Source organism: Balaenoptera borealis (genome assembly GCF_965194805.1).
Source record: "Balaenoptera borealis genome assembly, chromosome: 16".
Classification (NCBI taxonomy): Eukaryota; Metazoa; Chordata; class Mammalia; order Artiodactyla; family Balaenopteridae; genus Balaenoptera; species Balaenoptera borealis.
Genome location: NC_138872.1, coordinates 14,160,759 through 14,173,487, shown reverse-complemented (window position 1 = coordinate 14,173,487; position 12,729 = coordinate 14,160,759). Strand labels below are relative to the sequence as shown.

The following is a 12,729-nucleotide window of genomic DNA, read 5'->3' as shown; positions in this document are numbered from 1 at the left end:
GCCCCACACTCTAGCTGGAGCCTAGGAGATAATCCAAGATGTGCCCCCCCTAAGTGCTGGGGCCAGCCCCACCTGAACCCAATGAACTGAAACTGGGGAGGGAGAGGAGGAATATCAAGGTGACATCATCAGAAGAAGGAAAATAGGTGTTGGATAATCAAAGCCAACCAGTGTCTGCCTTTCTAGGTTTCTGGGGTTGCCTTTAAGGCAAGGAAGGGAGTGGGTCTCCATCCAGGAGTAGAAATGGCGCCAGCTGCCAGCTAGTCGTGTGACCTGGCTCAAGCACGTTCTTTCTGTCTCTTTGCCCTCCTTTCTCCATCTGTACAATGAGTGGGGGGATGGATTCTACTCTGATGTTTCAAGATGCTACAGGTTCTTTATACGTAGTCCTACAATTAGTATCTGGAGACAAAGCACACCCAGAAAAGGTTTTCAAGAAGGAGAGTGCTACAATGGTGTGCCTCAGATAAGCTTGTGTGGTTGAGAAAGTCCCTGGCAGCAACTCTCTGAGTTTCTTCCCCCTCAACCTGGCGTCTGAAGTCACAGCTTCTGGGGAACATCGCTCTGACAGCTCAAGCCCTTCAAATGTTTTTTTTCTCCCCTCCAGGCATCACCACATCGGCTCTGAGTGTGTCCCAGCTCTTTGCAAGGTGAGTACCCTTGCTTTATCTCCCTCTCACGCTCTCTCCCTCTCTCTTTCTTGGAGGGCAGAGGCTCTGGAACCAGACTCCCTAGAAAAGAATCCCAGCACTACTCTTACTGGCTGAGTGACCTTGAGCAAACAACCCCACCTCCCCAGGCCTCAGTCTCGCCGTCTGGAAAAGGGGGACAATCATGATGCCTGCCCCACGTAAAGGGCGCTTAGAAAGGGGTCTGGAACAGACTGTCCTGAGAGTGTTGGCTGTTGTTTTCTTCTTTCTTCTTTTTTTCAGTCTTTTTCTCCTTTCCTTCCTGTTCTTTCCTATCATAGACTTTCTCAATTCCTCTCTCCCTTCCTGCTTCTCTGTCTCTCCCTCTCTTGTCTTTTCTCCTTCCTTTCCTCTCTCTCCTTTTCTGTCTCCCTCCCTCTCTCTTTGCCCTCTCTCTCTCTTGTGCTCTCCCTCCTCTTCCTTCCTCCTGCCCCATCTTTCTCTCTCTGCCCCCCTCTATCCTTCTTCCTCCCTCCTCCCCCCTCCTTCCTCCCTCTTCCTGCTCCAACTTTCACCCAACACTCCTCAGTACCAAATCTCGTAGGAGCACTGGAGACTCGCGAGATCAGTGAGACACAGTCCCTACCCTCGGAGAGCTTCCAGTCTAGTGGGGAGAGAGACCAGTAGATCAGAGATCTCAATAGAGCGGACGGTACAAATGCTCCGTGAGAGCCGTGCACAGGGGTTAGTGGGAGCCCAGTGATGGACAGGGCTTACCCAGGGTCCTCAGGGGCTGCCCATCTGCACCCCCTAGTGTGAGAAGCCCCGGGTTTGGCAAGACAGTCAGCATGGCCCTCAGTCTGGATACTCAGCTCCTCCATGGCTGGACATGCTCCTCCCTGGATGAGACTGTAGAAGCTGTTTATAAGGAGCACACTTTCTCATCCTTTCTTTCCCTCCAGAAGATGTTTTGGGGGTTGTCGGTAGCAACTGAGGTCTGTTAAATCTACCTAACTTGTTTTATGGCCTTGAGGTTAGAGAGCTCCACTGTCCTCTCTCTGGCTTTTCACTTGAGCCCCAGTTTTATCCGAGAATTTCACATCGGTTTTGATGGGAAGCAGGAGTTGATCATCTCCGATTTCCACCTTCTACTTCCAAAGACAGGTATAAGTTGGGAACATTTTCAAATCAGGTTCTCTGCTCAGCACTAAGTCCCGATGCTCCAGATGCGTTTCCAAGCACCTCACAGGGTAAGAATCTTGACTGCTGAAACGCCTTCCAGTACCGATTCTGGCGTCTCCAGCTCAAACAAGTTTCTTAGGCATCTTGGAACAAGTTCCCCAACCCTTCAGCACAGTAGTTGTCAAAAAGAAAGAGGACCTGAGAACATCTTTTTATAATTCCGTGAACTTTTGCATCTGTCTCACACCTGCCATCAGGCTTCGTATGTAGGAGGAACTCTGGAAACCAACAGGTTTTTACTAAGGTGATGTAATCAAAATGGAATCAGATACAGGTTTGGGAATCTCATTACCATCTACTGATAAACTCGTGGCCAGGATGGTTAGATACAGTTTGTCAAGTTGCACAGAGGTGGAGTGGTTAAGGGCGTGGCCTCTGGAGCCAGGGTTCAAATTGTGTATCAGCTGTGTGCTTTTGGTTCCTTCATCTCTCTCTGCCTCAGTTTTCTTATCTGTAAAATGGGGATGGGAGTAGTAACTGCCTCCAAGAGCTGTCACAGTTGCTATCAGGTTTAAATGAGCCAGTCTACATGCAATAATTGGGACAGTGCCTGGCATATCGTAGGCCCAAGAATTGATGGCAGCACACAGAGCAGACCCAGGCTTTCCAAAGCATCTGCTTTGCAAGAGAAGGGGGAAATAAGGAGAGAGAGAGAGTGTGTATGTGTGTGTGTGTGTGTGTGTGTGTGTGTGTGTGTGCGTGTATGTGTGAATCTTCTGGTTTTAAAATACTGGCAACTTCAAATTAAGAAAAAACTGCACTGGCCAAAGAAATTATATCCGTAGGTTCACCATCTTGTCCCCTTCCTGTTAGAACAACCTACCTTGACTTTATTTATTGCTCCCTACAGGAGCAATAAATACAGGGCTGAGTCAATCCCAGGCCCGTCACTGAGAAGCAGCAAAGCTTCGTGATTACAAGTGTGGGCTCTGGAGTCAGACTTACGAGTTTAAGTTCCGGATTTCCCACTTTCTAACTGTGACTTGCGGTTTCTGAGCTTCAGTTTTCTCTTCTCTAAAATGGGAGTTAGAAGAGCCTCTACCCCAGAGAATTGATATCAGTATCCGATGTGATTCAGTGCACATATTAGGCCCATGTGACACAGTTCCTAGCCCGTGGTCAGAGCGCAGTGATCACTAGCAGTCGTTATATTCCAGATGTCTTAGGTCAGTGGCCCGTTAAATCCTAGCCCTCCATGGAACCTGTTATTCATCTTGGAGTAAGGAATCCATTTGTGTTCTTTGGTTGCAAGTAACAGAAATAGACCCCAGCTGATGTAAGCACAAAAGTACTTTTTTTGGAAGATCTGGAGTAGCTCACAATGGAAGCAAAAGTGGAATAATCAGGACTTGAGAAAGACCAAGAGTAGGACAGCTTCTAGGATCCAAGCAATAGGAAGGAACTAAAAAACAGTCTCTTCAGAATGTGGTTGTTGGAATGAATTATTCAGCCCAAGATTTAAATTCCCAGAACAAAGTCTGATTGGATGATCTTGCACCATGTGCCCACCCCATGGCCAAGAGCAGGGCATCTTGAATGACAACCCTGTCAAAGCTGCAATCAATTGGGAAGGTGTCTAAATTAGGGTAGATAATCACGGTGGAATAGGCTATACTGCAGTAATCAATAAACCTTGGTCTCGGTGGCTTAGCACAACAAAGGTTTGTTTCTTATATAAAGTCCAATGTGGATCCCATGAAACTCTCCAGGGCACCTCTCCTCCACAGGCTGACTCAGGGATCCAGGATGTAACTGTGTTGGCTCCGCCCTCTCAACTGGTACCCTCCACAGTTGCTGCCGAAAGAGGAAGGGGATGGTTTTGTTGGCCAGACCTATGAATGGTTTAGGCATTCTGTCAGGCAGAACCCAGTCATGTGGTTGAATCTGACTGCAAGAGAGACAGGAAGTGTAATCTTCCTGGTGCCCAGGAAAGGAAAATGAAATAGGATTTGATGAATATGTAAGCTGTCTTTCCCCTGGAAAGAGTGAATACCCAGGGAATTCCCTGACGGTCCAGTGATTAGGACTCAGTGCTTTCACTGCCGGGGTCCAGGTTCAATCCCTGGTCAAGGAACTAAGATCCTGCAAGCCAAGTGGCCAAAAAAAAAAAAAAGAAAAGAAAAGAATAAATACCCCCAAAGGAAAATAGTGGTGGTGGTGATACCAGAATAAGGGGGGAGAGATGCTGGGTTGGGCTTGGGCTTGGAGATTTCATCTTCTCTCCTTCCATGCAGACCTTGCCCACGTGTCCTGCCCAGCCAGCATCCCACGGCCATGGCAGCCTACGGCCAGACTCAGTACAGTGCGGGGATCCAGCAGGCCACCTCCTACACAGCTTACCCACCTCCAGCACAAGCCTATGGAATCCCTTCTTACAGTGAGTACCTGACCAAGCTCTTGCTTTCCCCCTGGGATCCCCACCATCATGGTCTTTATTTTGCCCTATTGCTTCAGTGAAATGCAGAATGATAAATGCAGCCAGCCTAATTTTGAATTGGAGATAGAGGAGAAGGACAGACACTTTAAATATGGTTCAAGATCTAGAGACTATATCAAGACCTCTTTTGACTGCAAGAGTAAGACACAACCCAAGCTGGCTTAGGGAAAATGGAAATATAATGATTCACATACTGGTAAATTTGGGGATACAACTGATAGCAGGTATGGCTGGATCCAGGTGCTTGAATGATGTCACGAGGAAGATGTCTCACTCCATCTTCAGATGTTTTCCTCTGAGTTGTCTTTACCTCCACATGGGTTCTTCCCATGTGACAGCAAAGATTGTACCTGTCAACTCCAGGTTTGCATGCTTTCAGCTCAGCACTCTCAGCGGAAGGAGGTCTCATCTTTCCCAGTAGCTCCACCAGAACCCAGTGTTGACCCTCATTGGCCCAAATTGGGTCACGTGACAATGCTTAGCACAAGCAAGGAGGTGGGGGTGAGGGAGATAATCGGAGGGTGAAGCATATGGATTGTATATGAGGAAGGGATGGTTCTCTTAAAGGAAAACCCAGTGGTGGTATCAGAAGAAGGAAAAATGGATGCTGGGAAGGCAAAAACAAGAGACATACAACCTTGATAGTCAGAACCCTATTGCCAAGACCTGGAGGCTCAGTGAACCAGGCTCACCTGCTCACCTGTCCACTGCTCACCTGTCCCTGTCAGCATTCATCAGGGTTCTCCAGAGAAACGGAACCAATGGGATGGAGCTGAGATAGATAGATAGAGACAGAGAGAGAAATTTATCATAGGAATTGGCTCACCCATTAATGGAAGCTGAGAAGTCCCTAGATCTGCAGTTGGCAAGCTAAAGACCCAGGAGATGGTAGAGGATGTCATTCCAGCCTGAGTCTGAAGGCCTGAGAACCAGGAGGGCTGATGTTGTGAGTTCTAGTCCAAAAGCCGGCAGGCCCAAACCCAAGAAGAGCTGATTTTTCAGTTCGAGTCTGAAGACAGGAAAAGACCAATGTCCCAGCTCAGCACTCAGACAGAAGGAGTTCCCTCTTACTTAGTCTGTTGTTCTGTTCAGGTTTCCAGTTGATTGGATGGGGCCCACCAACATCAGGGAGGGCAATCTGCTTTACTCAGTCCACTGATTCAAATTAATCTCATCCAGAAACACCCTCGCAGACACAGTATAATGTGTGACCAAATGTCTAGATACCCCGTGGTCCAAGTTGACACATAAGGTTAACCATCACACTGTCTGTGGCTTTTATTCATGTGATTTCTTCCCATCTTAACTGATGTATCAACCAAAGCCCTTTTGGTAGCAAACAACAAAAATCCAATGCTAATTAACTTAAGAAAATAAGGATGTTTATTGCAAACATAGCTGAAAAATCTTAGGGCTTTAGCTTCAGGCAGGGTTGGATCCAGGTATGATAATAGGAGGAATTAGTCTCTCTGCTTCCCTTTGTGTGGGCTTCCGTCTCAGGCAGGCTCTCCACTGTGGTGCCAAAGGCAGCCCTAGCAGTTCCAGGCTGGAACTCCCCAAAAAGAGAGCCTCCGCTGTCCAGGACTTGCCACATTGTCCCAGAGATCTCCCTACCTGGACCCCCATGGTCAGAGCCTGGGGCAGAAAGATGGAATGCTCTGGATGGCCACATGTCCACCCATGGTACCATTGATCAGGTCAGGCTCACCCCAGAGAACTGATCTGAGTGTGAGGAAGGGGTGGTCCCCAAAGGAGGAGGGGGCAGGCAGAAAGCACAGACATCCACACAGATGGCTTTCCGATCCACCCAAATCCATGGTATCCAGTAGAAAGAACAGGATTGCAGGCAGGAGGCCTTCCTTCCAGACTCAACTGCCCCTGGCTTCTCCACACCTCAGCTTCTTCAACGGTTAAATTAATCAGATCATCTTATCTTGCCAACCAGATGGTGTGGCTTCAGTGCAGAGACTGAATCTTGAATTTTTTTCCTCCCTCTTCTCCCTCCCTTCCTCTGCCCTGTTCTTTTGTTCATTCATTCATTCATTCATTCAGCATTGGGTCATGTGCTGGGCATACAGTGGTCAACAAGCAGAATGGGCCCTGTGTTTGTGGAGCTTACAGTCTAGAACAGAGGCTGCAAAGTGAAGGCCAACAGATAATGTGGCCCTTGGATATTTTTTTTAACCTATAAAATATACTTGACATTTAAAAAATTAATTGCCAGTTTTTAAATGGGAAATGTTTACATAGAAGTTCATATTCCTAATGTCTTTAAAAAAAAACGACGGATGATCGGGCAGCATTGGGCCCGCATTTTTTGTGTCAGGAGTAGGCGGCTCTGAGTAGGGCTGACCCTATTAGCCTGAGTTCACCACAGTCCTCCCCACCCTCATTACTCACTTGAGTTAGCTGCCTGTCCCCTGAAGACATGTAAGTTTGCAACCCCTGGCCTAGAGGAAGAAAGAAATTACATGAACTTTTAAAAATTGTAGGTGTTATTTCACATTATGATACGTGATATAAAGGAAGACAAGAAGGCTGTGAAAGGGTAAAGAACAAGCAAGATTTACTATAGGTCCCAGCGCCAGGGAAGGCCTTTTACATGAGGAGCTGATTCAGCTGAGAACTGAGAGATGACCATTCGTAAGCACGGGAGGGAGGGCATCCAGGCCAAGGCGACCACCCCTGGGAAGATGGACTTGGCAAATCCAGGAAGCCCAGTGGCTGGAACACAGTACACAGATGAGGTAGGCGAGGTGGGCAGAGCCTTAGCGCCTGGGAAGGATTTTATTCCAAGTGAAGCAGGAACTCATTGGCAGATTTATAAACAGAGGGCTATCTAATACAATCTGGGTTTTTTAAAGATCACTTTGGCTGCTGTGGGGAGGCTGGATTGGAGGGAAGCAAGAGGAGAAACAGGAAGGTAGGTTGGGAGACTGGTAAAGTCTGGAGTAGAGCAATGGTGGAGACCTGGGGGGCAGTGAACAGACAGAAGTAGACATATTCAAGAGCAGTTGTGGAGTTAGGAGTGACAAGTCACGGAGCACCAGGTCAGGCGTTGGTCACGGACACCATCATTGAGGTACTGTATCACTGAGATGTGTATCACTGAGATGTGCACCACTGAGATGCTTCATCTTCAAAAAAAAAAAAAAAAAAAACGCTTTTTTTTTTGGCTGCGCCACACAGCTTGTGGGATCTTAGTTCCCTGACCAGGGACTGAAACCAGACCCTCAGCAGTGAAAGCACGAAGTCCTAACCACTGGGCCCCCAGGGTATTCCCTGAGATACTGCATCTTTGAGATGCTGCATCACTGAGATGCTGCCACCCACAGTTCTCAGGGCTCTGTGTCTACTTGTTCTTTTAAAGCCCCACTCAACCCTCCAAGGAAAGTCCCTTTCAAGGTATAAATAAATGGAGGCTCAGAGAGGGTAAATAACTCGCCCAAGGTCCCCCAGTTGGTCAGTGGCAGAGGTGGAATTACACCCAGGCAGCCTGGATCTGGAGTCTGAGCCCCTCGCTGCTGAGCTCCACTGCCTGAGCACGCATTCCAGAAATCCTGGGGGATTACCTATGACAGACCTTGGCCAACTGGTGTGGGCATCTCTTCTAACTTCTGTCCCTCCTGTGCCAGAAGACTTGTGATAAAATCACACGTAAGTTACCCTGCCTGGCTGACAGCCAAGAAACATGAAGCTGGATTATTTTTCAGCATAAAAGAGAAAACTAGCCCTGTTCCCAGACAAAACATGGCATCCGGTGGAAATTAATTTGGTTCAAAGTCATTTTACAGTCCCAGTTACTTTCAGAGGCTCTGTGCCCTCACAGTACAGCATAAGTGGTAAGATCACATGTTCCGGATTCACACCCCACCTCTGCCCCTTGCTGGTCCTCAGACTCTGGGCAGTTTTCCTCCTTCATACAATGAGAGTGATACTAAGTCTGGCTTCCTAACGATTGTCGTTGCATTAAATGAGATCATCTACACTGGGGATCAGCTACCTTTTTCTGTAAAGGGCCAGATCATAAATATTTTCAGCTTTCTGGGCCACTCAACACTGCCATTGAAGCATGAAAGCAGCCAAACAATATGTAAACTAATGGGTGTATCTGTGTTCTAATAAAACTTTATTTACACAAACAGGCAGTGGGCCAGACTTGGCCCCCGGGCCATCATGTGTCAACCCCTGATCTCTATAAAGGGTTTAGCTCACAGGGCCTGGCCCAAGGGAAATGTTCAGTCAATACAGCTGAAGCCAGGCTGCTACACACACACCTGGAATGTCCACATCACTAAGTAACGACAGCTGGGATGAAAAGCCCTTTCCCTTCACATATGCCTGTGCCCGAGCAAGCAGTGTTTGCTCACTGTCTGGACAAACCTTGCTGAATCTTGTTAGGAAACTTTTTTCCTTGCTCCTTGGCAAATAGCATTACTACCTTTGTTTAAATAGCTGCAGGGAAATAATAACACAGTTGAGCAAACTAGAGGCAAGGAGGTCAGGACTGTGGAGTATTTTTTTCTCAATTTATTATGCAACATTTAAGACATATGTAAAAGCGGAAAGAGTAGCACTACAAATACCCATGAGCTGACCGTCCAACATGAAAAATAAAGGGAGGTTACCTCCCTTTCTTGTCAGATACCCACGCCCCTGGATTTGCTGTTTATCGTTGCTCTGCATTTCTTTATGAAGAATAGAGGTCGGCAGTCTTTTTCTGTGAAGAGCCTGATAATAAATATTTTTTGCTTTGCAGGCCATACAGTGTCTATCAGAACTCTTCAGGTCTACCCTGTATCTTGAAAGCAGCCACAGATAATACATAAACGAATGGGTGTACAGACATACCTTGTTTTATTGCATTTCGCTTTATTACACTTCACAGATACTGCGTTTTTTACAAATTGAAGTTTTGTGGCAACCCTGCTTCCAGCAAGTCCGCTGGTGCCATTTTTACGACAGCATTTGCTCACTTTGTGTCTCTGTGTCACATTTTGGCAATTTGGCAATATTTTGAACTTTTGCCTTATTACTATATTTGTTATGGTGATCTGTGATCAGTGGTCTTTGGTGTTACTATTGTAATTGTTTGGGAGCTCCATGAAATGTGCCCATATAAGATGGCGAATTTAGTCAATAAATGTTGTGTGTTCTGACTGCCCCACCAACCAGCCGTTCCCCCATCTCTCTCCCTCTCCTCGGGCCTCCCTATTCCCTGACACACAACAATATGAAATTAGGCCAATTAATAACCCTACAATGGCCTCAAAGTATTCAAGTGAAAAAAAAAAAAAAGAGTCATGCATATCTCACTTTAAAATAAGAAAAAACTAAAAATGATTAAGCTTAGTGAGGAAGGCATGTCAAAAGCCAAGACAGGCTGAAAGCTAGGCCTCTGGCACCAAACAGTTAGCCAAGTTGTGAATACAAAGGAAAAAGTTTTGAAGGACATTAAAAAGTGCTACTGCAGTGAGCGCATGAATGGTAAGAAAGTGAAACAGCCTTATTGCGGATATGGAGAAAGTTTTAGTGGTCTGAATAGAAGATCAAACCAGCCACAACATTCCCTTAAGCCAAAGACTAATCCAGCACAAGGCCCTAACTCTCGTCAACTCTGTGAAGGCTGAGAGAGGTGAGGAAGCTGTAGAAGAAAAGTTTAAAGCTAGCAGAGGTTGGTTCACGAGGTTTAAGGAAAGAAGCCAGCTTCATAACGTAAACGTGCAAGGTGAAGCAGCAAGTGCTGATGTAGAAGCTGCAGCAAGTTACCCAGAAGATCTAGCTAAGATAATTCATAAAGGTGGCTACACTAGACAACAGATTATCAATGTAGATGGAGCCTTCGATTAGAAAATGCCATTTAGCAGAAAGTTTTCTATGGCTGGTGACAGAAGAGGAAGTCAGAGAGATGGAAGTCATGTAAAGGACTTGATGGAACATTACTGATTGGAAGATGGAGGGGGTGAGAAGGAATGCAAGTGGAATCCAGGAGCCAAAAATGGTCCCCAGCTGACAGCCAGTAAGGATGAAGGGATTTCAAATCTACAGATACAGGAACTGGATTTTTCCAAGAATCTGAATGAGCCTGGAAATGGATGCTTCCCCAGAGCTCCCACATAAGAGCCCAGTTTGGCCAAAACTTTGATTTCAGCCTTGTGAGACTCTAAGCATGGAACCCAGTTGAGCCCACCCAGACTTCTGACCTACAGAATTGTGAGTGAATAAGTGAGTTTTGTTTTAAGCCACTAAGTTTGTGGCAGTTTGTTCTGCAACTGTGGAATATGAATTCAAGGCACATTCAAAACAGTCTGCAGGGAAATGTGGAAGGCACACACCTATCCTTGTAGAAATATCTTAATGTTCAAAAGATGCTATGGGTTTAAGAACCCATTCCCTTTTCCATATGATCACATTTACTACTACTCTTTCCTAACTTCCAACCCTCTTTTTGATTCTATTAGGAACTCCTCTCCTACTTAGCTCTGTCTCCTGGCCTGATCCACCAATCTCAATTTCCATCAACCCTCTGGTGAGATTTGTAGCTCACTAGGATCTGGTCCTATCCTTTCTCCTCCCTTTTTTGGCCCTACCCATCCATCTGTCTCGCTTGTTTATTTTTTTGTTTCATTTTGTTTTGTTTTTTTCTGTGCCATAGCTCTGTTGAATAGAAGGAAATGCTAAGTTAATTTTGTTCCTTTTCCATAAGTTTCATTCCTTTTAGAAATAATTAATCTTGTACTCTGACAGTATATACAAAACAACTGTGGATATTTAAAGAAAAATGCAGTGAAGCCTGGTAGGTACTACTTTTACAAACAAGGAAGAACTTTTTAGTTTAAAATAAATGTCTCAGTGATAGATATGTACAGTTAAATGTCTCAGTGATAGATATGTACAGTTAAGATATTCAGTAAGAAAGTATTCCAGATACTTCAAAATTTTCAAATAGGTATTTAGGATGCTCCATGAAACATACATCCTTATCATTCTTTATGTCTGTGCTATTTATTTCCATAGTTTTTTTTTTAATTGACACAGATATCATACTTTGAAAATGTTTCTGAGTAGGAAAGAAATTGTAATTAAAATAAAACAAAGGAAACACTAATTTACCACATACCTGGAAAGAAAAAAAAAAAACGAAAATGCCATTTAGGGCTTTCATAGCTAGAGAGGAGAAGTCAATGCCTGGCTTTAAAGCTTCAAAGGACAGTCTCAGTCTCTTGTTAGGGACTAATGCAGCTGGTGACTTTAAGTTGAAGCCAGTGCTCATTTACCATCCTGAAAAGCCTAGGGCCCTTAAGAATTATGCTAAATCTACTCTGCCTGTGCTCTATAAATGGAACAACAAAGCCTGAATGAGAGCACATCCATTTACAGCATGGTTTACTGAATATTTTAAGCCCACTGTAGAGACCTCGCTCTCAGAGAAGAAGATTCCTTTCAAGATGTTACTGCTCATTGGTCATGCACCTGGTCACCCCAGAGCTAAGATGGAGCTGGACGATTAGACGAATGTTGTTGTCATGCTGCTGACACAGCGTCCACTCTGCAGCCCATGGATCAGGAGTAATTTCAACTCTCAAATCTTATTATTCAGGAACACATTTTGTAAGGCTCTTGTTGGTTTAGATAGTGATTCCTCTGATGGACCTGGGCAAAGTGAATTAAAAACCTTCAGGAAAGCATTCACCAGTCTAGATGGTGATTCATGGGAAGAGGTCAAAATGTCAACATTAATAGCAGTTTGGAAGAAGTTGATTCCAACACTAATGGATGACTTTGAGAAGTTCAAGACTTCAGTGAAGGAAATGAAGTAACTGCAGATGTGGTAGAAATAGCAAGAGAACCAGAATTCGAAGTGGGGTCCTTGAAGACGGGACTGAATTTCTGCAAACTCATGATAAAACTGGATGAGGAGTTGCTTCTTATGGATGAGCAAAGAAAGTGGTTTCTTGAGATGGAATCTATTCCTGGTGAAGATGCTGTGAAGATTATAGAAATGACAACATAGGATTTAGAATATTACACAAATTCAGTTGCTAATTTACAGTATAGTGTAAACATAACTGTTACATGCACTAGGAAACCAGAAAATCCATGTGACTTGCTTCATTGCAATATTCGATTTATTGTGGTGGTCTGGAACTGAACCCATAATATCTCTGAGGCATGCCTGTATCTGTGTTTCAATAAAACTTTATCTACAAAAACAGGTAGCAGATCACCTTCGCCCCATGGGCCAGAGTTAGCTGACCCCAGGTGTAGAGTATTATTTTGCATGTTTGTGAAATGAATGAATGAATGAATGCCCAGCGCATCTCTGTGGCTGACAACCTCTTTGAAATGCACATGCTCCCTTCTGTGCTCCCATGAGCTGAAGACAGTGGAACCTGTAGGTAGTTCTTGAGCATCTTTGGG

At 45.2% G+C, this 12,729-nt stretch overlaps 1 protein-coding gene across 3 annotated transcripts in view; it reads left to right on the top strand.

The window, feature by feature from the left end:
- The window catches only part of EYA2 (EYA transcriptional coactivator and phosphatase 2), a 303,026-nt gene that overhangs the window by 135,945 nt on the left and 154,352 nt on the right, over nucleotides 1–12,729 (top strand). For all 3 annotated transcript variants that reach the window (XM_082361171.1, XM_082361170.1, XM_082361172.1), the window contains 2 exons: nucleotides 608–650; nucleotides 4,106–4,248. In XM_082361171.1, the coding sequence (XP_082217297.1) occupies nucleotides 608–650; nucleotides 4,106–4,248 (186 nt within the window). The remainder of the gene's footprint in view (nucleotides 1–607; nucleotides 651–4,105; nucleotides 4,249–12,729) is intronic.